The 26,286-nt window shown below is 38.4% G+C and overlaps 1 protein-coding gene, 1 long non-coding RNA gene and 1 pseudogene across 2 annotated transcripts; 2 read left to right on the top strand and 1 right to left on the bottom strand.

Moving 5' to 3' along the window:
- Nucleotides 1-36: 36 nt before the first annotated feature.
- Nucleotides 37-2,267, top strand: LOC132172383 (putative glutathione S-transferase). Its single transcript, XM_088516050.1, has 2 exons — nucleotides 37-497; nucleotides 1,743-2,267. The coding sequence occupies exons 1-2, from the start codon at nucleotides 183-185 to the stop codon at nucleotides 2,088-2,090; spliced, it is 663 nt and encodes a 220-aa protein (XP_088372176.1). The 5' UTR covers nucleotides 37-182; the 3' UTR covers nucleotides 2,091-2,267.
- Nucleotides 2,268-7,332: 5,065 nt separating this feature from the next.
- On the top strand, nucleotides 7,333-8,332 carry LOC148589887 (uncharacterized). The gene is made up of 2 exons (XR_015911986.1): nucleotides 7,333-7,706; nucleotides 7,969-8,332. It is a non-coding gene; the product is annotated as an uncharacterized LOC148589887 (long non-coding RNA).
- A 7,165-nt stretch (nucleotides 8,333-15,497) lies between these two features.
- LOC148589886 (zinc finger BED domain-containing protein RICESLEEPER 2-like) lies at nucleotides 15,498-18,835 on the bottom strand (annotated as a pseudogene).
- Nucleotides 18,836-26,286: the final 7,451 nt, after the last annotated feature.

Below are 26,286 nucleotides of genomic sequence, written 5' to 3'. Positions count from 1 at the left end.
CCCACCTTTTGTGCATTATTAAAAGTAAAAGTCCAACAGATGCAGCCCCGCCTTCGCATACTGAGCTACCTAGCTAGAAGAGCGACGACTTTCTCACAGGGCCACATCTTTGACTTGGCTCCTCTGTATATCCCACTTTTCTTCCGAGTTGCGTTGCTTCAATCTTTTTGAGGCTTGTGACAATGGCGGACGAGGTGGTTCTGCTGGGTTTCTGGCCCAGCATGTTTGGGATGAGGGCGAGTATCGCGCTGGCGGAGAAGGGGATCAAATACGAGCATAAGGAGGAGGACTTGTGGAACAAGAGCGATCTGCTTCTCAAGATGAACCCGGTTCACAAGAAGATCCCGGTTCTCATCCACAACGGTAAACCGGTGTGTGAGTCCCTCATCATCGTTCAGTACATTGACGAGGTCTGGAACGACAGGTGTCCACTGCTGCCCTCCGATCCTTACCAGAGAGCTCAAGCCAGGTTCTGGGCTGATTTCATTGATAAGAAAGTACGTATATAGTCTTACCTTCTCTGCAATTTTTTTTTTCTTCTAATGTTATTTTGATTTTTTCAAACCAAAGAAACTAATCCCAAGGTAGTGGCAGCTCAAAATATTTTTGTTTATTTATTTTCATTGATTAATTTGTAGAGTCATAAAACATCTCAATATATAGTTGCCTCCGTTAAAATTTCAACTCTCTGTTTCTTACGTTTTTGTTGTATTTGGGATAATTAGATCTAGACTATTTAATTTTAATGATTATAATTTAAAAACTTTATTTCTTTAGGGAATAACAAGATCTAAGCTATTAATTAAAAATAATTGTTGGCTGGATTTTTCAGCAAGACACACTCCAAGGGCGGTAGATTAAACAAGGGAAACACAAGAGAATAAGAAGAACAACTTGCTGCAGAAATTCTGCAAAAAATGAGTAAAAGTCAAGAGAAAAACAGGGAGAAAAAACGGGGAGAGGAAGAACAATTTTCTGCAAGGGATTCGGCTCTTTCTTCTATTTTTCTTCTTCTTATTGTTAGAGTATATTTGAATGACCCTAAAGTTAGGGATTTGATTATGATTGATGAAGATTAGATTAGCCTAATTTAAGAATTTGATTATAATTTGATTACCCTAAGTTAGGGGATTTGTTTAAGATTACATTTATGTATAAGCTCTATAATAGAGCATTCTGTATTGTAAACAATCATTCAATAAGAGCATAATATAGCCTTTGGGTTTTATCTGTAGACATAGATCATAGACCAAAGTCATCAAACCACGTAAAATCTTGTGTCTTCTTTTATTATTCCGCAATTTATTATTTCATTATGAATTTCTTCACTTCTTACATTCTCATTTTTCTGCAGCTACACAATACAAAAGATAAGAGAAACCTTTTATAAAAAGAGTTCTAGAATCACACACGTGGCTTCACAACACACACACACATAATTTCACCTACTATAAACTAGAGCTTAATAAACACAACCAAAGATAAAAGTTGACAAGTCAAAGCACATTAGTTTGTAACAATAACGAATAAAATTTTATTAATTACACTATGAAATTATTTAAGAAATTAAAAAAAAAAAAAAAAACGATATTTGAATAATTAGATTACTTATTAGAATTTACTATTTCATAGGAAAGATTCATTTAGCAATGATGACTCTACTATGTATTTGGCCAAACTTTATGAGATTTTATGAATAGTGTGAAACTATAATTATAATGTAATGGGAGTGCAAAATGCAGGTGTTCGAATCTTTGAGGAGCTTATTGTCCGAAAAAGGAGAAGAGCAGCTCGGGGCAGCAAGGAAGGATTTCTTTGAAAGCTTTAAGACATTGGAGGGAGAGCTTGGCGAGAAGCCTTACTTTGGGGGTGAAATATTTGGGTTTGTCGACATTGCTCTCATCAGTTTCTACAGCTGGTTTTATGTGTATGAGACTTTTGGAAAATTTAGCATAGAGGCAGAGTTCCCCAAGATCATTGAATGGGCTAAGAGGTGCTTGCAGAAGGAGAGTGTCGCCAAGTCTCTTCCTGACGAGAAAAAGGTTTATGAGCATGTCTTGAATTTGAGGAAGATATTGCGTTTGGAATAGAGTAAATGGTCTTGTGGGATTGTTTGGTGTCTATGTCCTGACTGAGTGTTATGTCAGAAGAGCATGTATGTTTGGCGTGTTTGGTTTTCATGTGTTGTTGTGTCCTCTTGTTTCATGACATTAATTGTACCTTTCTACTATATATAGGAATAAGAAAGACACTTTGTTATGGCTTTCTACGAGAGGATTGATATATATATATACACATCTATCTTCTTTTCTTTTTAAACTTTATTTTTTTATAGGCCGTAAAAGTAAGGTTTTACAGTTTCTAATAAGATGTTGACACATCATTTAAAAACTCTAATTACAATAACTATGAATGCACGAAATCTTATGAAGAAAAACAAAAAGCCAATCAACAAAAAGGCTCTACCAACTCTTTAGCCTAATGCCACCGCCAGATTCCGCTCAAAGCCATTGCCCGGCCAGTATGCACACCACCAACAGATGGGACGCCACACTGCCCAAGCTCTAGCCTACCACAAAACTGCTAGACCCAATCCAAGCTATGGTAACTAAGGTTCGAGGCAGCTGATGGTGATGGCTAGCATACGTAACAACCATAGCTAGGGCTAACAATAATAGTTAAGATTTTTAGGGGGCATAAAATGTTATACATATTTTTAAGTATTTATTTTTAAATATTTATTTTCCTATTCGGCAATAAAATTCGTGAAAATTCTTGACGTGGAAGTACTTGTAGGTCTCCACCAGAATAATAATTGGAGTACTGTTGAAAGGCTATTATTTGGTCCTTGACCTAAAATGTGTTATATGTTTCACTACAAAAATATGTCGGTTGGAAAAAAAAATGTATGAGCCACGAAGAATAATTTTTAAATAAAAATAAAATTTATTTCCATAAATTTTCAGTGACCATAATAGTTGTTAGAGCATCTCCAGTAGTAAGAGGTATTCTATCTAGTAAAAAAACATAATTCTTTATTTTAGCTACTCATTTTTTAATACTAACTCCAACAGATTCTTTATTTCATTTTTTATTTTATTAAATATTATTTTTTAATCTTTTTTTTTTTTTTTAATCCACGACTGCTTTTGCATCATCTTGTAAATTGCAATAGAATTGATTCACGCAACATACCTGTGTGTTATTTTTATTTTTTCATTTTTAGTTTGTCAATTATATGCATGCTATTCAATTTTTTTGGGAGAGATTTTAGTGATTCAAAAGACTTGAATTTGTATCATAAATTCATGAACAGAGAAGAGAGAGAAACGTTGAGGGGGGGGGGGGGAGAGAAGAGAGAGAAATGTTGAGGGAGAGAGAGAGGAGAGAAAAAATAATGTAAAAATAATATTATATTCAACAATCTAGTGTGCTAGAGTGAATAGCAATATGAAGCTATTCACTGTAATAGTTAAGGTATAATAGTTAATATGAAGCTATTCTGTTAGAGCAAAAAAAAGAACAAAAATAGCTAAGTATAGCTAATATTTTCCTTTTAACTATAATGCTGGAGATACTCTTAAGTACTATTATGGTTACACCCCTGTACAATAGTTATAGGAAAAAAAAAAAAAAAAATCTAAATGTTAACAACTTTACAAGATTATTTTTGTTTTATTAAAAAGTTTAAAATTATTTTAGTCTTTTTATTAATTTTAAGAGGACATTATCATTAACAACTTTATAATATTTTGAAAGATACTATCCTCATAATAAGTTTGAAAAGAAAATTGTGAATTAGATTGTATTACTAGGAAAGGACGTGAACATTTCTTTTTCCAACGTGCTTGCCATATTGACTGCCCCCGTCGTCAACACTTCGGAACGACATAGAAAGATGGTCAGTCAAGACTCACCCCCAAGCCCCTAGAAAAAAAAAAAAAAATATATATATATATATATATATATATATATATAGAAAACGACACAAGTCAGAACATGCAACCCACCTTCAGTACTGTAAACTTGTTACAGTGCTGATGATGAGTGCACTGTAATTGGGCTTGTAATAAGAGAGAAAGAAAGTAAAAGAATGGAAAAGAATGCAAAAGAGAAAGAATTGGGAAGATCTTTATTGAACAAGCAATTTCGAGGATTGCTTAACCTCCATGAACATTTCAAGGATGCTCTACCTCCAAGTTCAGAATGAACTTACAACCATCCAAAAGCTAACTTTACAAAATGAAGAGAGAACTACTTATAGTTCTCTTACAAGCTTACAACCTCCTAACTGTCTTACAACTTCCTTCTAACATCTAACAGACTTAACTACTACTCCTCTCTGAAAGCTAATGCACGTGAAATTATCTTCACACCCTGCCATCTCAGCACATCATCATACAGCTCAGCACATCATCAGCTTCTTATATCTGCCACTCAGCATCATCTTCACAGCTTGTGACAAATAGGCCTGTAAATGAGCCGACACACTCGACAGCTCGCTCGCTACCCGCTCGGCTAAGCTTGACTCAAACTCGAGCTCGACACTGTACAAGCTCGCTCGTTACTATTGAAACTCGCTCGATTAGCTAGTGACACATACCCGACTCGCTCGACGGGGGCTCGTGAGTTCGACTCGTTTAACTCGAGTTCGTTCAGCTCGCCCGGCTCATTAGCTCGACTCGTTTGCTCGTTAATAGATCTTTTATATATATATACAAAATATATTAATATATTACAAAAAAATAGTTATATAAATTTAAATCCATATAATAGTAATTAAGTAATTTATGTTATATAGGATCCAATTACAATTCAAATACTTAATCATATTATTCATATACAAATGATAATGTGATTCATATAATATGAAATTAAGTAATTGGCATTGGATTCAACAATGTGTTGCTTATAACCATAATTGAAGTATTAATGTATTGTCATTAATCATTATAATTTATATGATTATATCACATGATCAAATATCAATTGATCATTAAATCATATGATTATATCTAATAACAAATTATACATATATAATATGACATAAGTATGCAAATTGATACTAATACAATAATTAAGTACCTAGAAACTTCGTTCCAACTTCTATTGTATGTTTTATATATATATATATATATATATATATATATATATATATTGAATATTACAAATGTATAAGATCAATATTTAATCATATGATTCAATGACAATTCAAATACTTAATCATAGTATTCGTGTACAATGAAAATATCATTCGTATAATATCAAATTAAGTAATTGGCATTGGATTCCACAATGTGATGTTTATAACCACAATTAAAGTATTAATATATTGTCATTATAATTTACATAATTATATCGCATGATCAATTGATCATTAAATCATATGAATATCTAATAACAAATTATATATATATATATATATATATATATATATATATATATATATATATATATATATGACATAAGTATACAAATTGATACTTATGGGCCGCTTCCCACCTAGTGTTTGGAAGCATTCCCATAGGATCATCTATTCTCTTGTCCATTCGGATCAAGAGTGGAAAAGATTCCCTTTGTAACCTTTTCCCTCTTTCAATAAAAAAAAAAAGAAAAAAAGTATACAAATTGATACTAATGCAATAATTAAGTATCTAGAAATTTTGTTCCAACTTTCCATGTATGTTATAAGTCCACATATGTTATAAGTTATAATTATACATATATATTGAATAATAACAATGTATAAGATCAATACTTAATCATATGATTCAATGACAATTCAATTCAAATACTTAATCATAGTATTCATGTACAATGATAATGTCATTCGTATAATATCAAAGTAAGTAATTAACATTGGATTCAACAATGTGTTACTTATAACCACAATTGAAATATTAATGTATTGTCATTGGAATTTATATGGTTATATCACATGATCTATTGATCATTAAATCATATGATTATTTAATAACAAATTATATAATGGAATTTGTAATTTAAGCCAATCAAATTGACCAATTTTACATTTATCCCTAAATTATAATTATACATATATAATAACAACTTTTTTTAATTCCATTTTTTAAACCATTTCTTAGTCAAAATTATGTCGTTTTGGGCTTATATTTAATTGATTATTTTTGTCATAGGTGGTCAGCCATTGCTGCTCGCTTGCCTGGAAGGACAGACAAAAAAAAAAAAAAAAAAACTTTCCACTTTCCCCCACCTTCCCCCATGCCACTCACTCTTTCTTTCATTTTATTTTCTTCTTTTTCATTCCTCGTCTCCCACGTCCAGCACACTTCATCTTTTTCTTTTCTTCTTCTTTTATTCCTTCTTCAACCTTATCTGCCGACAACTAAATCTGGCTTTCCTCTTTTCTTCCTATATCTACAGAACTTAGACCAGAGCATAAAAAATACTTGCTTTTCTCAATCATGGAGGAGGGCAATATTTGCAAGCTGATCTTCGTCCCAACACCATTAAAAAACTCTAAACGTTGTAGTGGCAGTTGGGACCAAGAGAGCATTTGTGGTGGTTGATGGTTACTTGCTCTTTTTTCTCACTCACAACACACTTGTTGAGAGAGAAAAGAGAAGTGAAGTTGAGCGAGAGGGAGATTGTGAAATTACAGAAGAGAGAGAGTTGGGCTGAGAAGTGAAGTTGAGCGAGAGGGAGAGAAGTGAGAACCAGAGTTGAGAGAGAAAAGGACGAGACAGAGGGATAGAGTTTGGGCGTGTTATACTTGTGAAGCTTTTCCTTGTCCCACATCGAAAAAACAAGCAAACACTATATCATCTCACTTCTATAAATTGAATGGCCCAACGTTTGCTAAGCCAACCGTTTAAGTCTTTGCCACCTGGTGGGCTGTGAGTAAATAACTAAAATGCCCTGGCTGTTGAACCATTTGAATTTTAAATGGTGAAAATAAATCAATTTTTTAAGTAAAGTTGATTTATTAAAAATAAAATTTTCAAGCCAGCTTATTAGCCAAGCTTGAGCTTGCATGAGGTTCTTACCTAACGAGAACGAGGTGCGAGCCGAGTCGAGCTATCCAAGGGCTCGGCTCGCTCGAAATCCAATTTTAAACGATCTTGAGCTCGATCCTGAGCACAAGATTTTTCCAATGAGCCGGTCTTGAGCCAAGGGTTCTCAGCTCGGCTCGAACTCGAGATTGGCTCGACTAAATATTTTCTTAAATGAGCCAAGCCGAGTTTGCTAATACCCGGCTCGGCTTGGCTCATTTACAGGCCTAGTGACAAAACCTTGATTTTATATAAGTAAAAGCCTGACACAACCGAGCGCATACTCCGAGGACCGTCCCACTCCCACATCTTTTTTGCTGGCTGCCTCTATAGACTATCCCACTTTTCTTTACTCCCCAAGTTGCTTCATTGCTTGACAATGGCGGATGAGGTGGTTCTGCTGGATTTCTAGCCCAGCATGTTTGGGATGAGGGTTAGGATCGCAAAAAAAACACTTCACATTCAAATTTCAAAACCCAAAAAAAACTCCACTTCTGCCGCTCCCTTCTTCTTCCTCAGGCCAAGCTAAAAAAAATCTCAGCTTCACCGACCCAGACGACGGTGAGACAAGCACGTCGTCGAATGGGTTTCCGAAGGGGGCCGTGGTCTACCTGGAGAGGGAGAGAGAAATCAGCGTGAAATAAGAGAAAGGAGGAGAATTAAGAAAAAATAAAGGTACGTACACGGCACATCTCTTTCCCTCTCGTTCCTCCAAGTTTGGGTGGATTTATGGAAATTTTGGGTATAATCAAAACCCTTTTTCTTTCGTGATTTGTCAAAAGATCTCTAGATTTATTTGGCTGGTTGTGTTTTGTATTCGTAGGTATGATGTTTGTCAAAATGCCTGAGTGAGATACAGTTTTGTTTTGGTCATATAAAGTTTCTGTAGATTCTATTATTTGAATTAATTTTACTGTTCTCTTGTTAATATGCGCAGGTATTCCATCTTGAAGTCTTTTAGGGTTCAATTTGTCACGAGCGTCTTTCTTGTGTTGGATGTACCAGTGTTCTATCCCATGCTACTAGATTCAAGAAAAAAGAAATGGAAAGCTAAAGACCTGTATATCCTTCAAGGAGAAATGTGAAATTTCAGGCAGAATGTTCACTGCTAACCTTCGTTTTGTTTGTAGTTGAGCAAAACCCCATCTTGTGAGAGTTTTTTCCTAAGCGTAAATGCATGTTGAATTAAGATAAGCACAAGTATTTAGTCATTGATTCATTGCAACTATTTGTTATGTTTTGATCAGTGAATCTTGTGATAAGAGTTTTTTCGAAGTGTAAATGCATGTTGAATTAAGATTTGTACAAGTATTTGGTCATTGATTCATTGCAACTATTTGTTATGTTTTGACCGGTGGGCAGATAAATATTTTGAATTTTAGAATTGAGATGACGGAGTGCAGCGGGGAACACGTAATCTCAATTGACAGTTTGCGAGGGAACTGCGGTAGCAGTTATGAATATTCCAAAGTCTCCTTATTCTACAAGAAGTTGTGCAAGAGAGCCTTTGCAAATTGACTATTGATTCAATTATGTTAGTAGTAGTTTTCTTATTTATTTCAATAAGTGGATCCTTATTATAAAATTTTCATTCTATATAAAGTTTCCACTCGTAATGGACCAACATAAAAGCAAAGTTAACCTGCATCGTCGTGAGGATATTCCTACTCGTATAAGATTTCAAAACTCGAATATGTTGCTCCAAATAAAAAAAAATACACTTCATTAACAAACGGATCCACCAATCTTCAAGTCCAAGACATTGCAAATATGTGGAACTCAACTCTCCATTGGATGTAATACGAGTAAGCTAATTCCAGAAAAAGAAAAATGTAAAATAAAGGAAGCCAAGTTTGGAGTCAATATAACACCATTTACAAAATAATTGCGCTTTAGAGTCAATATAACACAATTTATTTCCAATAAAGAATTGAGAATCTAAGGATACAAAATAGGCAAATAAGCATGCAATCTTCAAAACATAAACGAAATCCATCTTCTGGCCAACCGACTACATGATACACAGTAAAATTTCCATAAAGGCTCATTCCCTTCATCCCCTTAAATACCACTTCCAGAACACAACCTACAAGATAAAATGAAATTAGTCAATAGAATATGCAATAGCACGATATGTACAAATCCTGAGAATATTAACAAGAGAAAAGTAAAATTAATTCAAATAATAGAATCTACAGTGTTTGAGCAGCTTTTCGAATGATGACGTGGGAAAGAGCCTTGTGTAATACTTGATAACCGAGGGTTAATTGAGAATGAAAGACAAAGAGAAAAGGGATCAAAGTTGCCGGCGTTGTCCGGCCAGAGGAAGCTCTGATGCCTAAGTTAATCAAAGTGTTTAAGAGAAAAATGAACTTTGAAGATTATGAATGAGACAAAGGATAAGCAGAATGTTAAGGAGAATATCCAGTTTATGAGGGTGAAAAGAAGTTACCGAAATAGTGAAAGGGGACCCCCCTTTTATAGGCATCAAATTGTACCTGCTCATCTAACACTGTGGATTTACCGAGGATCCACGTGTCGACAATATATTGAGGAGCAGTAAATAAAATGTTTTGTTCAGACATTTCTAATATTTCCCGAGGGTAACACTCGGTACCTACCTTAGGTTCGGTTGACCGAGCCTGATGGCCGAGTGTCGATAATACAATCAAATAAAGTTGTCTTGCCGAACATAAGTTCGTTTTGAACAGTAATAATGACCGAGTATTGGGAATGGGCCGGCTGGTTTGCACTAGGCCCAACCCAGCTGAATTATGACCCAACAGTTACCCCCCAATTTCTTTATTCTAACAGAATATGGAAATTTTATGCAAACGACCAAGCATGATTCCGAATTTCAAACGTTTGGCTCTTAAAGTTTTGAAAATTTGAATTTCAAATTTCAAATAATAACCGAAACATTATCATCATACCTGCGCCTTTCGAGTTTCGAGGACCACATGTCGAATTTCTGGTGGTTTTAAGCTTTTATAGCAACCACGCGTCAACTTCTGAGCCGAGAGAGGAAATGAAAAGACGTCGTCTCGCCGAACCCTAGCTCCGAGGTTTTTAATGCACCGGTTCGGTTTCTTCCAAAAAACCTTTAAAAAGCCGTCTTCTCCCCTGTTCGTTCTTCATTTTACCTCGCGGACGCCATTGTTACTCTCTGAGATTGTCGACTTCCTTCTTTCTCTTTTCAACTTTAGTGTTCTTCTTCACACAAGCCTTTCCCTCAAATAGTGTATTTCAGAGATTCGGTTGAGTCTGTTCCTTTGGCTAAACCTCTCATCTTCCTAATCTACCCCGTACTTCATTACCTTGACTTCACTCTCCTTCTCCATCTTTTCTCGTATATTCCTCTGCAACCGGTTCTTGATGAGTCTTAGGGTTCAAGATGTTCCCAAGGAACTGGGCGAATCACACCCGGTTACTTGGACATCAAAGGTATCCGAACGTGATGAGCCCAAAATCCGTGAAGACTGTCAGATCCCAGACTCAGTTCAACTGCGTTTTGACACCGACCGTGTTGGGGCAATAGTTGAAGCGGACAGAAACGAAGCTTGCATCTATATGGAGAAGTTCCGTATTGGCCTGAGGCGTCCATTCCCCAGAATAGTCCAAGAGTTACTGAGCTATATTCGAATAGCTCCGCATCAGCTGGCTCCGAACGCCTGGAGAGTATTTTTTGCCTCCATGATTGCCTGGCCACTGATACTTGGGGCAAACCATCCACTCACAGTCGTGGAATTTCTCACAGTTTCCGACTGACAAAGTGTTGCAGAACTGAGTTTCTGTACACTTTCCAACTCAGAAAGAAAAAGAAACTCTTCACCTTCAGGCGTACCTACTCAAGCAACCATGGGTGGAAGGAGGAGCTTTTCTTCGTCCAAGGGGATTGGGAGTTTTCACCTTCCGAAGTAATCAGGGACCCAAGCATCCCTCGGGAAACCACCTCCACGTCAAACCGAGGCAAGCCGAGTTTCGTTTTTTTTTTTTTTTTTTTTTTCCTTTTTTACTTCTCCTTTGCGGCAAAACTATTTTTGACATCTGTCTTTCAGGTCAACAAGAACCTCGCATAACTCCGGAGGAGAACAAGCGTGTGAAAGACGTATTGGACCACGCCGAGCTTTATCCTCTGGAGATGGACTACGACGTCATCATGACTGAGGAGAATAAAGCTCGGTATCTATGGACCCCGGTACCTGCAAGGCTGGTAGAAGCTACTGCACCGAGAGTACCAGCTGCCAAGGTACCAAGGAGACCGACTGCGAGGGCCGTCGAGCCTTCCAAAGGGAAAGGCAAGAGGAAAGCTGAAGATGTTCCTCTCAAGAAACCTTCGGCGAGGCCTCCAGTTAGCGCAAGAGTCTCCGTGACGATTGCCGATGAGCCCGAAGACCCTCACATTCCCTCTTTGAAGAAGAGTAAGAAACGGGTAAAGACTACTGCAGGGAAGAATAAGAAGAAAACCAAGGTTGTCGAGGATAGCAAGCAGACAGCGGGGCCCGTTGCCGAACCTGCAGCGGAAGGAGTGATAGAACACTCGGCTGCCGTGACTGAAGAAGCGAGGAACGGGAGTTCAACTGATCCGAGAGCCCCTGAAACTGGAACAACTGCTCCCCACATAAAGGCATACTCAGAAGTCATTGGTGGAGTCAGAGAATTCCTGAGTAGACAAGACAAATCAGCTCAGGACGCCCTTTTCACCGAGACGACTCCTCCATCTTCTTCTTTCACACCTGCTTGGGTTGAGATTCCGACAACCGAAGTTCGGGAAGTCACCCCCCAATTAGATGTTCCCCACTCCACCACTCCTACCGAGGCTATAAAAATAAGTTCTTCTCCAGAACAACTGCCGCAACACCCCTGGCTGTTATCCACCCGGGACAAACCGAAGAAGGGCCTTCATTCTCACACCCCGAGGTTGACAGAATAGAGCCTTCAGCTGATGAAGTCCCAGGCAGTGGGCCTGAGGTTGAAGAACCAGTTGCCTCTGGTCCCTCGGTCGCGGAGACTGCCGACCAAGTGCCAGCATCTACCGAGCCAATGGACACCGAACAAGCCTTTGTCCAAGAGGTGGTTGAAGTGTCCGAGGATGAAGAGCAATTGGATGCAGATCTTGCAGCAACTATGGGTGGAGTTGCTGAAGAAGAAGTGGGCATCAAATTCCTAGCTGGCGGAGCATCACCACATCTCGGGGAATCATCTCAACCCGTGAAGAGTGAACCGCCAAGCATGACTGCGGAGAGTCCTCTCGAGCCTCCAATAAACACTTCCATGGAGAGCCCTGCCGGGTCTTCGAGGGCAGCCGATTCCTCGGCTGAGCGCACACCCGAGCCACTGTTTTGGACCTTCGGGGAGCCCCTCACTCGGTTAGGTGATAAATGGCTCGCGAACCCCTTCGCTCTACTGGCTGGTGCAATCCCGGGCAATAACCCGGTGGAAGTAAATACTCAACTCCCGAAGGAGGTGATGGAGCACATGCCGTACCATCAGCTCGAGGTAATCATATCCCCACGCATTTGCCTTCCAACAATAATATTTTTTGTTCTAATAAACTTCTTTCCATTTTCAGGGATCGATGAACAGCATGAACTATTACCTCCACTACCGAAGATCCGCTGAGAATCAAGCTCGGGAAGCTGAGAATATAAAGAAGAAACGCGAAGAGGCCGAAGCCGAGATCCAGTGCCTAGAAGCTCAAAGTGCCGGAGCTATCTCCCGGTCTCAAGAGTTAGAAACCAAGCTGGTTGTTGAACCAAGTATGCATGCAAGCCTGCAAGCTGATTTTTCAGCACTTGAGGAGGGAGCTATCCGGCTCAAGGAGAGTTTTGAGGAAATCTCGGCCTTGGAACCTGAGAACACCATGAAAAAACTTGAAGATACCGAGGCCGAGCTAAATTGAATTCGAGAAATTTCTGCCCAGCAAGGGAACGAGCTCCTTCTTGCTAAACAACAAATTAAAGATTTGGAGGACCAACGCTCTCAAGCTCTTTCTCGAATTCGTAAGCAAAGCATCTAGGGGATTGCCGAGAGAGCTAGGAGTAGACAGCTGCTGATTGACAATTCGGCCCTGGACGATAAGGTGGCTCTCTTTAAAGAAAAACATGCTGAGGCCGAACTTCAATACCGAGCCGCTGAGTCTCGAATCAATCAAATTGCTGAAGAGTTGGAAACAGCTCAGAAGTATTCGGCCGCCGAGTGTACCAGAGCTGAAGTGGCTGAGGGAAAGCTGAAAACAACCGAAGAGCAGCTTCTGGCCTCGGAGAAGAGACGAAAGTCGGCAAAGAAGAAGGCCAAAACTGCCGTTAGGAGGGCTGAAGGTTTTAAAGGAAAATTCCTGAGAGTTAAGGAGCAAATGTTCAGATACAACAACAAAGCTCGGGATTTCTATAAGCAGCTCTCCTTCGCTTCCTGGGCCCGAGATTACGGTTGGGGCACATGCTTCATCTCAGGTTTTGAGACTTTCCGCAGTTGGTCGAAGAATCCTCCCGAGGGTGTCGACCTTAACACTATCAAACCTGAAGACGTTCCTCCCACCGAAGAAGTCATCTCGAAAATCGCCATGCTCGGTAAGTAACAGATGCCTGATTGTAAAGGCATCACTATTTTTGGCTTCAGCCCGTTCGCTCAGCGCCCAATTGGAGAATCCTCTTCTGCTGCTGAACGTCCTACTGCTAGAAAATCTCCAACTGTTGATTTGGAAGAATCAATAGCTGTGTCTGATGAAGAATGGGACATCTCGGCTTCTTCTTGATTTTTCCGAATGTACATACCGAGAGAACATCTCTTTTTCTTGTATCTAACTATCTCAGCTTGTAAATAAAAGAAAACTTCACAATGAAAGAAAGAAATTTGCTTTTTTGTTATCAACCTTGCATACCGATAGATCTCAGCAACCTTGCAATTTATACTGATGGGAATCTTAATGAGGTATAAGACTTGAATCGAGTGTGAAATTTGAATTAATATCATAGCATGTTGCATGTTTGACCGAGAATGCACTGCTTGTGAATAAATCACTTTCAATCATAATAACTGTATATTTTGCTTAAGGAAAGTGCTCGGTATGAAGGCTTAATACTCGGTGGGTGTTGTAGTTGTAAGGATGCTTATGAACTTCATCAACGGGAAAGTGCCTTAGTGATGTTTAGCCGAAATACGTTCGAGAACTTCTCCGGCTATATTTCTCCGATGTAGAACCTTTTGAATAAAGGTTAAGTTCGAAAAGCGCTTTGTTCAGCTATATTTTCAAACTCTTCCTTGGGAAAGCGCCTTAGCGATGTATCATCGAGTTACGCTCGGGGAAAATCTCAGGCTATATTTCGCCAAGGGGGTGGAAAGTGTTATAAATACTTTCCAAAAGATGATCCTCGGAAAAGCGCTTAGTGCAGCTATATTCTCCGAGGCGTAGAATAAAAAGTTTGTTAGTTACTGAGATTGGCATACTTGGACGCTCTTCTTTCTTGGGAAAGCGCCTTAGTGATATTTGACCGAGCAAAACTCGGTAAATTCTCCGGCGATGTTTCACCGAGTTAAAACTTTTTAAAAAAAAGGTTTGCGTGTGTTTTTTGAAAATGCCTCGGTAAGAACATATCAAGTGACACTCGAGAATTCTATGGCCATATTTTACTCCAAATGTTAATCGGATGCATGGTCTGCCACATACTTAAGGCTGTAAACGAGCCGAGCTTGGGCGAGCTTTGGCTGTCTAGGCTCGGCTCGTCTATTTTGGAGTCAAGCTCGAGCTCGAGTCGAGCCTGACTTTGCTGCTCGAGCTCGGTTCGACAGGGTATGTACCCTGCTCGAGCTCGAGCTCGACTATTTTGCTCGAGCTCGACTGTGTTTTTTTTTTTTTGTTTTTTGTTTTTTGGTAATTTAAATGTATTAAATTAAAAAAATCATCCATAATATTTTGCACCTTAAAATACTAAAAAATATTAAACAAACATATCAGATTAATGTCAACCTTACAATTAAAACTAACAAAATCAACTAAAATGCTAAAGAACATTAAACAAATACAACATATTAATCCCAACATTACAATCATCCATACAAAATCAACTAAAATGTTAAAGAACATCAAACAAACATAACATATTAATCTCCACCTTACAATTCCATACACAATCAACTAAAATGCTAAAGAACATTAAACAAACATTACATATTAATCTCCACCTTACAATTCCATACACAATCAACTAACATAATCAACTAAAATGCTAAAGAACATTAAACAAACATTACAGATTAATCCCAACATTATAGTCATCCATACAGAATCAACTAAAAGTCTAAAATGCTAAAGGACATTAAACAAACATTACAGATTAATCCCAACATTACAGTTATCCATACAGAATCAACTAACATGTTTAAGAACATTAAACAAACATAACATATTAATCTCCACCTCACAATTCCATACACAATCAACTAAAATGCAACATTGTACAATAACAATTATTTTCCATCTGGCATATCAATCTCCACCATCTCACTATCATCCGTATCCTCCACCTAACATAACAAATGCAAAGTAATTAGTTCAAATACAAGATATTAAGAAACTGAAAATAATAAAAATAATTTAGGAAAAATTCAAACTTACCGAACCACCTCTTTTTAGCCCATACATTGCTCTCACCCAATCAGCCCCACATAGTAATTTTTCCACTGTCTCAGGTGCTAGTGAAGCTCTAATGGGGATTGACAGGATATCTTTGGCCACTTTAGACAAAATACGGTACTTCAAGGTATTAGCTTTCCACCATTCCAATGCATTAAATTCCACACCCTTCTCAGGTATGAATACACCCTCTTCCAAGTATGTGTCCAAGTCTGATTTAATAGGTTGCTGCACTGAATCAGTAGTTCTAAGGAATGACTCAAATAAATCCCTACCACCTTCACTCTTTTTCAGAAATTACACTACTACTTGAAGCACCATGTGAAGAGCTTTTATGAACATCATGTTCCACAAGGTTTGCATTGTGCTCATTGACATACATAGCATAAATTTCTTTCATTTTATTTTCAAAAAACTTAATATTTGTTTTAGCTTCATCATCTTTGTAGATTTTTGGAAAGCAAAATTTGATCAACATCATCTTACACCTTGGGTCCAGAATTGCAGCAACTGACATCAACAAATTACACTCACCCCAATATTTATCAAACTTGATTCTCATTTTGCGTGCCATGGATCTAATGTATTCATTTTCATCATTAGATTTCTTCTGTAGGACCTCCTTCATCTGCCAAACTTCAGCAAGGAATAAATTAACTGTCGGATAGTCACTGCCAGATACAATATTGGTTACCCGGTTGAATACCTCCAAGAGTTCACACACATATTCAACTTTAACCCAATCCTCATCTGAGGGCACCCAAGTAAATATATTATCATTATAACTATACAAAGGGAAAACTTCCCTAAACTCAAGTGCAGTTGCCAACATCATATAGGTACTATTCCAACGGGTAGGCACATCCAAAAACAGTTTTTTCTTAGACAATTGCAAATTCGATGCATGCTCAGCAAATTTCAGTAGCCTCGATTCAGATGCAACTAGGTATTTAATACCATCCCTAACACAATCAACAATTGGCTTAATTTCGGTCAACCCATCTTTAACCAACAAATTAGTTACATGTGCACAACATCTAACATGAAACAGCCTCCCTCCAACAACCAACAATTTCCTTTTATTAAAAACATCTCGTAACTGCTTTATTGCTAAATCATTAACACTTGCATTGTCTACAGTGACTGAACAAATTTTATTATCAATACCCCAATCTCTAAAACATTTAAGCAGTGTCTCAGCAATTGCATTCCCAGTGTGTGGAGGAGGAAGATGACAAAAGTTCAACACACGCCTATTTAAACCCCAATTTGCATCTATAAAATGACATGTTACAACCATGTAAGAAGCATTTTGATATGAAGTCCACATGTCAGTTGTGATGTTAACTTTGTTAACCTTACTCAACAAAAACTTCAATTTTTTTTTCTCTTTCTCATAAGTGGCAAAACACAAAGCCTTAGCAGTAATCCGAGAAATCTTTCTCCAATGTGGTGTGCAAGCTTTCATAACCTTGTTATATAACACATGCTCCATTATCATAAAAGGGTACTCATGATAAAGAATCATGTGAGCAATAAGTTCTCTCACCTTAGTCTCATCAAAATGAAAATTTGCAACATTATCATTAGCATCAACCGTCAAAGTCTTCTGCTTCTTGGATCCTATGAAACTGAAACAACTTTTCAAATGCCTGTTCAATGTAGATGTAGTACTAGATTTTGTTTTTTTTTTTAATTTAGTCTTACACCATTTGCATTGATTTTTTTTCACACCACCTTCATCTACTTCAACAAAATGATTCCAAACAAAAGAGGTCTTCTGCCTCTCCTTTCTCTTATGTGAATTCATTGAACTACCTTCTTCTGTATTTGAAACCCTAACCAATCCTAATGTAGCAGTATCAGGAGCCTCAACACTACAAGTTTCGTCATCTATATTAGCACCTAGGCTAATTTCGAACTCATCCTCATTCTCATACTCCTCAATTGTATTTTCATCAACAAGTTGCAACTCATTGACGTCAGCATCTGCCATGTTGCAAGTTAAACTTCAAACAAAAAATTTATATCAAACTTCCATAGAATATCATATAGGAAAATAAATATATGTGGAATATAAGTTATTGAATCTTTGATAGAATATTGTGTCTATAAGCATGTGAAGTGAAGAAAAGTTTTGCTATTGACACTGAAGTCCTATGGCATTGTCTCTGTTAATTATTTACCATACACACAACTAGTATTTTGATGATCAGGTCAAATGACTCATTTAGATGGCCCTGAAAAAATACAACTGCAAAAAGAAAACAAGCTACTTACAGTAAGAAGTGTGAAGGGGGTAATCTTCCGTTCCACCGATAAACACAGCAAAGAAATGTCTCACCAGCAAGATTACTGTTAACTGCAAATTAAATCAACAATTAATTAGCCTAACTTTAAAATGTGTCGGCAGGTTGTTCAAACTTCAAAGCATAGAAATCAACGAAACAAGAAAAAGATTGAAAAGGAAAATGAAAAGCTCACCTTAACCCATCTCTTATAACATCTTTTTTTTTGTTTAATCAATCACCCAAGTTCTCCCATCAACCCAAACAACGAATAAAACCAACAAGAACTAAAATACAAAACCCCAAAAAAGAAAAAAATCACAGTAATTACATACCCAACCAAAATACACAAGCCCGAAATAAGAACTGGGATAACGCTAATTTCAATCCCAGCTTCCTTTGCTCTTCATTTTAATTAATTAAAAGCTTTAGCTATGTTCCTCAAAATCCAAAAATAAAATAAAGACAATCAGTTTTATTTGGGGGACCTAGAGGAATCGGAGGCAGAAGAGGAAGAGTGGGAGTCATCGGAGTGGTGGTGGTGTCTGCCACCCGTGTAGCAAAACCCCAAAACCACTCGTGTAGCAAAACCCCAAACCACCGACCACCCAAGAAGAAACGGAAAAAGAAATAACCCAAAGAGAAAAGAAAAACCCATAAATCTTCTCACCTCCTCCACCTCCAATCCGCGGCGTACTGCGAGTCTGCGAGAGTGAAACGACCTCCGAGAGCGGCGTGGATAGCGGGGTTGGCAGCGGCAAGTTCCTGGAAACCGGGCACGATCCGTTCAACTTCAGCCAGGCGTCAAGGTGTGTGGTTGCTACGGTGATGGTGGTGGTTGCTGTTGAGGGCACTGGGGGAGTGGTAGGAGCGGCAACTGACATAGAAGGCGAGGAGGATGGTGGAGACAGTGAGAGGAGAGTCGAGACTCGAGAGAAGAGAACAGAGAGAATAGAGATCAGATTTAGGTTAAATTTGGGTTCTCTGATTTGCAACCGTTAGATTTGGAAAAATAATTAAATTTTAAATATTAACGGTTTGATTTGTTTTACCAAAAACGTATCCCATGTGGCTGTTTCTACTCTGATCTGGTGTGCTTGTTTAATATGATCCATTGATCATATAAACGTTTTCAACATTTAATATTACTCTTCAGATTAGATCAAACAAGGCAAGCTTACCGTGTCTCTGTTACACCATATACATTCTTCTTAGTAAATGCTTGATAGTTGTCATCCATTAATATCATCTAACAGCTATTAGATCATCAAAACATTTTGGACGGCTACGATTACACTTATATTCCATATATCAAATTCAAAATTCAAAATTTAGGAATTATGAATAAAAATTGTGTTATGTAGTATTATTTAGGGAAGTTTGTTATTTTAATTTCAATAATTACAATTTTAAAAATTGTGTTTTTTTAATCGCGTTATTTTTTTTCTTATTATTGTAGATTAAGTATTTTTTAAATCACAATGTAAAACACTTTATGTCACACACTTACACACACTAATCACTATTATCATATTACATATAGTATTATTTAGTTAATATGTTAAAATGTTAATGCTTAGCACGGGTCAATTATATAATGTCAATATTAATATATAGTGTATCTTATATGTAAACATTTATATACTTTTATAGTTATATGGTTGTATCATTATCTAATTTATATGGGTAATGGTTATGGGTCAATGTTAATTGTTATAACTTATATACTTATATTATAAGTTCTTAACTTCTTATTATCACGATTCATGATATATGATTTAAATTCAAATTGTTAAGTTTTTACTTACCGTAAATTGTGATTATAATGTATAAATTATAAGAAACATATTAGTTACTTAATTATTAATCTTTTTTTTTTTTTTGTTGAAAGAAATACATTCCAATTTCATTGATAATAATCATGAGCATAAAGCTCTTACAGTCTTACATCGCAGGAGCACAAAGCCCTAAAAATGCAAATTATAGCCGAAGCTATAAGGATACAACATCACCTAAAACCTCCGCTAACCTATGACTAATTTTCAGTTAAAATAATAGGTCTGCATAAGAGAGACGCAATCCAATGCATAGGTACCGCAAATTCCTCCTCAATCCAAAAGCCATGATGAAGTTCACATTCACAACTCGAAGGTTTGGACTAAAATTCACATCCACGACCTAAAAGATCTGGATCAAAGTTCAGTTCACATCCAAGCAGGTAGATCAAGTGACCAAGCCTAATTACAAAACAGAAGCAAGAAAACCGAAATACTCAAACTCTAAGTAATAAATTCATATGATCTAATGGTCGTACACTCATACTTAAATTTTATGATCATATTATCTCACAATTAATATTAATATTATCTTAGATCTAAGATCATGTGATACATCATATATGTTTTATAAGCATAAAGTATATAATTATAATGTATTAATTAAATAACACAATAACTTATGCAGATATACCATATGATTATATAATGATTAATGATTATATGATATATACGATTCCAATTTCGAAAGTATAAACTATCTAATTATAATATTTGTATTAAATGACACAATAACTTGTGCAGTTGTACACTTGTACTATATAATTATATCATATGATAAAATGATTATCTTATATGTTTTTATATTAATATATACATATATTATGTATATATTAATATAAAAACATATATATATATATATATATATATATATATTTCTTATATGTTTTTATATTAATATATACATATATTATATATATAATATATATACACACATATACATAAATAACAAAAAAAAAAAACAAAGGTATATAATATATTTGTTATTATTGAGTAAATGAGTAATATTGATTATATATTGTTATTTATTACTTAATAAAAAATATACGAGCCGAGCTTAATAAGCGAGGCGAGCCTTATACGAGCCGAGCTCACGAGCTGCTCACGAGTTAGCCGAGTCGAGCCGACCTTGCTTCGTTTAATATTCGAGCTAGGATTTGTGTTCACGAAGTGCTTCACTTAATATTCAAGTCGAGCACGAGCCGAGCTTATGCGAGCCGGGCCCGAGCTTGCTCGCGAGACGCTTCGCTCACTTAACAGCTCTACACATACTTAAGATTTTTGCATGACTATAACCTCAGAGGATCCTTGATTAAAAATTGCACCAATTAATTGTGAAAGAAATACAACAAAAGTGATGCTCCGAGAATTATAATTCTATACAAAATACTTCTTAAGATGCTTAGCATTCCATGGTCGTTGGAGTTGTTTTCCTTCGAAGTTTGTAAGATAGTAAGCTCCCGCTTTGCCACATTTGATCACCTGGTATGATCCTTCCCAATTTGGTGCGAGCTTCCCTTCGGTTGCATCTTTGGTGGCTAGAGTAACTTTTTTCAAAACCAAATCTCCAACTTCGAAGCTGCGACGCTTTACCCGTCGGTTAAAATACCGAGCTACTCTCTGTTGGTTTGCTGCCATTGTGACCTGAGCCTGATCTTGTTTCTCCTGTAGCGAGTCCAAATGTAGCTTTAGACCTTCACCGTTGAAATTGGGGTTGAATGTGTCCACTCGAAAACTCCCTGGTCCGACCTCGGCAGGGATGACAGCCTCGATTCCATAAGCTAAGGCGAAAGGAGTCTCCTCAGTCGGAGTCCTTCTAGTCGTACGGTATGCCCATAGGACTTCAGGAAGATCTTCCACCCATTCCCCTTTATGCTGACTGAGCTTCTTCTTCAGGATCTTGAATATGGTTTTGTTTGTTGCCTCTACCTGTCCATTTGCTTGAGGATGCCCCGGGGATGAAAAGTATTGTCTAACATGAAGTTCAGCACTCCAATTTCGAAAAGAATCACAGTCAAACTGTTTACCATTGTCAGTAACAAAGGCATGTAGAATCCCATACCAAGAAATGATGCTTCTCCAAAGAAATTTCTCGATGTTTTTCGCAGTAATATTTACCAGAGCTCCAGCCTCTGCCCACTTAGTGAAATAATCAACAGCCACTACAACAAATCGAACTCCCCATTTTCCTGTAGGTAATGGCCCCACTATATCCACCCCCCATTGTGAAAATGGCCATGGTGAGGAAACCGAGTTAAGTTGTTCCGGAGGCTGTTTGATAACATTGGCAAAGTGCTGACAACTATCACAAGTTTTGACTACAGACATGGAGTCCTGGTTCATGCTTGGCCAAAAGAATCTCGCTCTCACCGCCTTGTGTGCCAAGATTCGGGCTCCCGAGTGACTGCCGTAGATTCCTTCATGAATCTCTCAAAGAATATAATTACCCTCCTCTTTCGAAACACACTTAAAGAGAGGTAACATAAAACCTCGTTTAAAAAGTGCTCCATTGACCAACGCGAACCGAGCCACCTTTCGCTTTAACTACACCGCCTTTCTCTTATCTCCTGGCAGAGTTCCCTTTTCAAGGTAACTAACTATCTCTCCAGCCCAGGCAGGCATGACTTCAATAGTTAAAATAAAAACCTTCTCAACGATGGAAGGTTGTTGCAAAATTTGTATTGCCTGGTTGGATTCTTCCACTTCACACTCGGTTGAAGAGCCTAAACGGGCCAGATGGTCTGCCTTCTCATTCTCTTCTCTCGGGATTTTAACAGTGCAAAATTTTTCGAAAGACTTTTGCATACTTTGAATTTTGGACAAGTAGAGTTTCATCTTGCTGCCCTTAGCCTCAAATTCACCGCGAATGTGGCCGACAATAACCTGAGAATCACTCCGCACTTCCACAAATTCTGCCTCTAGCTCTCGGGCTAAACCGAGACCAGCTATTACTGCTTCATACTCAGCTTCATTGTTAGTGGTTTTAAACTCCAATCTCAATGAACTCTTCAATTCTCTTCCGTCTGGTGTGATAATCACGACCCCAGCTCAGCCATTCCTCTTGGTAGACGAACCATCTACATAAATTACCCATGTCCTCTCTTTCGGCCATTCCTCCTGGTCCTGAACATTAGTGAATTCCACCATAAAATCTACCAAAACCTGACCTTTAACCACAGTTAACCATGTCCTCTCTTTCGGACATGGTTAACCACAGTTAACCACAAAATCTGCCAAAACCACAAAATCTGAGTACCTTCTCCTTTAACCGCAGTTAACCACAAAATCTGCCAAAACCTGACCTTTAACCGCAGTTACCCATGTCCTCTATTTCGGACATTCATTTCGTGAGACGAAATGAATGTCGAATTCACTAATCTCAATCGTCCAGTTAACCAACCGACCAGACAAGTCTAATTTTCGGAGTACCTTCTTCAATGGATACTCGGTCAAGACATTGATTGTGTGAGCTTGAAAGTATGGTCGGAGCTTCCTGGAAGCAATTACTAAGGCAAAAGCGAGTTTCTCCATCTGTACGTATCTCTCCTCCGCGCCATGCAACGCTCGGCTGATGAAGTAAACTGGCTTCTGAACTCCCTCTTCCTCACGAATCAAAGCCGCACTGACAGCAGTTGGTGATACTGCCAAGTATAAGTACAATATTTCGCCAGGAACAGCTCGGCTGAGAAGAGGTGGACTAACCAGATACCTCTGAAGTTGCTCGAATGCCTGTTCGCATTCCTCAGACCATTCGAAAGCCTTGCGTAAAATCATAAAAAATGGAAGGCACTTATCTGTAGACCAAGAGATGAACCTGTTCAAAGCTGCGATTCTCCCTGTCAACTGTTGAACCTGCTTCACATTCTTTGGAGATTGCATATCCAACACTGCTTGGATCTTCTCTGGGTTAGCCTCAATCCCTCGGCTAGACACCATAACTATGGAACTTGCCAGATGAAACTCCAAATGCACACTTCGTAGGATTAAGCTTCATCTTGAAACGCTTCAATATCTTGAATGACTCCTGCAAATCTGTCACATGATCTGTCCACAGCTTGCTTTTGACTAGCATGTCATCAACATAAACCTCTTTGTTCTTCCCGATTTGCTCTTGAAACATCTTGTTCACCAATCTCTGGTAAGTTGGACCAGCATTTTTCAAACCGAATGGCATGATTTTGTAGCAATACAAGCCTCGATCGGTGATGAAGGCTATCGTTTCTTGGTTAGATGACTGCATGAAAATCTGATTATAGCCCGAGAAAGCATCCATGAAGCTCAGCAACTCATACCCTGCCGTTGCATCAACCAAAGAGCTGATATAGGGTAATGGAAAACTGTCCTTCGGGCAAGCTTTGTTGAGATCGGTAAAATCTACACACATCCTCCATTTCCCAGAAGACTTCTTAACCATCACTACATTGGACAGCCAATCAGGGTAATGCGCTTCTTCGATAAACTGAGCCTTCAGTAGCTTGTCCACCTCCTCGGCAATTGCCATGTTTCTGCCAGGAGCAAATTTCCTTCGCTTCTGCTTTACTGGTTTAACTTCTGGATTAATGTTCAATTGATGAACAATATCCTTGGGGTCAATCCCTGACATGTCTTCAGGAGACCATGCAAAAACTTCAATATTTTGCTGGAGGAACCGAACAAGGGCTTCTCTAACCTTAAGAACTAGTTGCGAACCGATCTTGACAACCTTTCCTTCAGCTATAGGTATATCAATTAATGGCTCGGCTGGCTCCTTCCTTAACTGCATTTTTCGCTCATCAACCAAACTACCTATCGTCAACAGTGTTGACTTTGGGCATTTCTTCAAAGATGTATTGTAGCACCTTCTAGCAACAACTTGGTCCCCTTTAACCTCGTCGACCCCTTCAATGGTTGGGAACTTCATTTTCAAGTGATAAGTGGAAGTAACTGCCCTCAGTTGATTCAAAGCTGGGTGACCGACGATCATATTGTAAGCTGATGGTCGGCCGATGACAAAAAAATCCACCATGATAGTGGATTTCCTAGGAGCAGTCCCTGCTGTGACTGGAAGAGAAATCAACCTAATGGGTTGGACATGCTTACCTGCAAATCCTATCAACGGTGACAAGAAAGGTTTCAACTTCTCTTGGCCAATGCCCAATTGTTGAACAACTGTCCAATAAATAATATCGGCCGAGCTTCCATTGTCTATCAAGAGTCGGTGAACAGCATGGTTAGCCACCGTTAGAGTTATCACCAAAGCATCATCATGTGGCATCGAGACTTCTTTCGCATCTTCCTCCGAGAATGTTAGAACACTCGGTTCTCTTTTTTGAATTTTGGAGGGTTTTTCAAGCGCGAAGATTTCTTCCATTCTTGCCTGCTTGACGTAAGCCTTCCTTGCCGAACTTGATTCTCCTCCACTAGCCAGGCCTCCCGAGATAGTGCGAATCTCGCCGATAATAGCTTGGTTCTGAGGATTTTGCTGCTGATTCTGCGAAACCCTCGGCTCATCACGCCTCTGCCTCTGGTTGCGTGACCGATCATTATTCTGACCCGAATGCTGTCCTTGTCCATCCTGAGTGCTCTTCCCCTTGCTATTTTCCTTAGCTAAGAAATTCAGCAACTTCCCATTTCTCAGAAATTTTTCAATCTCGAACCGAAGATTGATACAATCCTCGGTTTGATGCCCATGATCGTTATGATATTCGCAAAACTTCTGAGTACTGCGGTTCTGGGGAGGAGATTTCATCCTTCTTGGCCATCAGGAGCTCGGGTCCTTCCTAACTTCCATGAACACCTTATAAACAGTTGTATTTAAGGGTGTCCATCCCATATACTGTTGATGCTAGTTCGGACGAGGCAGCAGACCGACCTTCTTATCCTGAATCTTAGGATTTTGGCTGTCCTTCTTCTTCTTCTCGACAAAAACCCTTGGTTTTGCCATAACTGGACCAGCAACAGGTATACTCTCGGCAGCTTTAGACTTCAGCAACGCCAAGATAGTCTCTTCCTGGTTGATGAATTCCTCGGCCTTGCTGTTGAACTATCGCAAAGTTCCTGTCTTTGGCCTTTTGGACAACTCGGCCATCAAAGGCCCTTCAGTCTGTATATCGTGCATCAATGCTGAGAGAATGGTTTGCTCGTCAGTACTCTCCACTGTCAACTTCTTCCGATTGAACCGCGATAAATAATCCTTCAAGGATTCGTCTTTTCCCTGCATGAGAGACAATAAATATGCTGGGTTCTTCTTTCTTCACCTAGCGGCAATAAATTGACCCAAGAACTGCCGCCCAAGATAATCAAAATTATCAACAGATTTAGGGTTCAGACTTCCAAACCACTCCTTTGCGACTCCCTTTAGAGTTAAAGGGAAAGCTCGGCAAGCGATTTCGTCAGGAGTTTCATGAAGGATGATATGAGCTCGGAAACTCTCCATATGGTCGGAAGGATCTCCACTTCCATCATGTTCGCCAATCCAAGGAACCTTAAAACTACCAGGCATGGGGAACCTCATCACCTGG

This window comes from Corylus avellana, chromosome 1 (genome assembly GCF_965113065.1).
Source record: "Corylus avellana chromosome 1, dhCorAvel1.hap1.2, whole genome shotgun sequence".
NCBI classification, from domain to species: Eukaryota; Viridiplantae; Streptophyta; class Magnoliopsida; order Fagales; family Betulaceae; genus Corylus; species Corylus avellana.
Note: the sequence above shows the minus strand (reverse complement) of the source record. Positions and strands in the feature narration are given on the sequence as shown.

Coding starts and splice junctions, on each gene's coding strand:
- LOC132172383 (XM_088516050.1), top strand. CDS start 183: ATGGCGGACGAGGTGGTTCTGCTGGGTTTCTGGCCCAGCATGTTTGGG. Junction 498..1,742: donor CTGATTTCATTGATAAGAAA/GTACGTATATAG, acceptor TGCAAAATGCAG/GTGTTCGAATCTTTGAGGAG.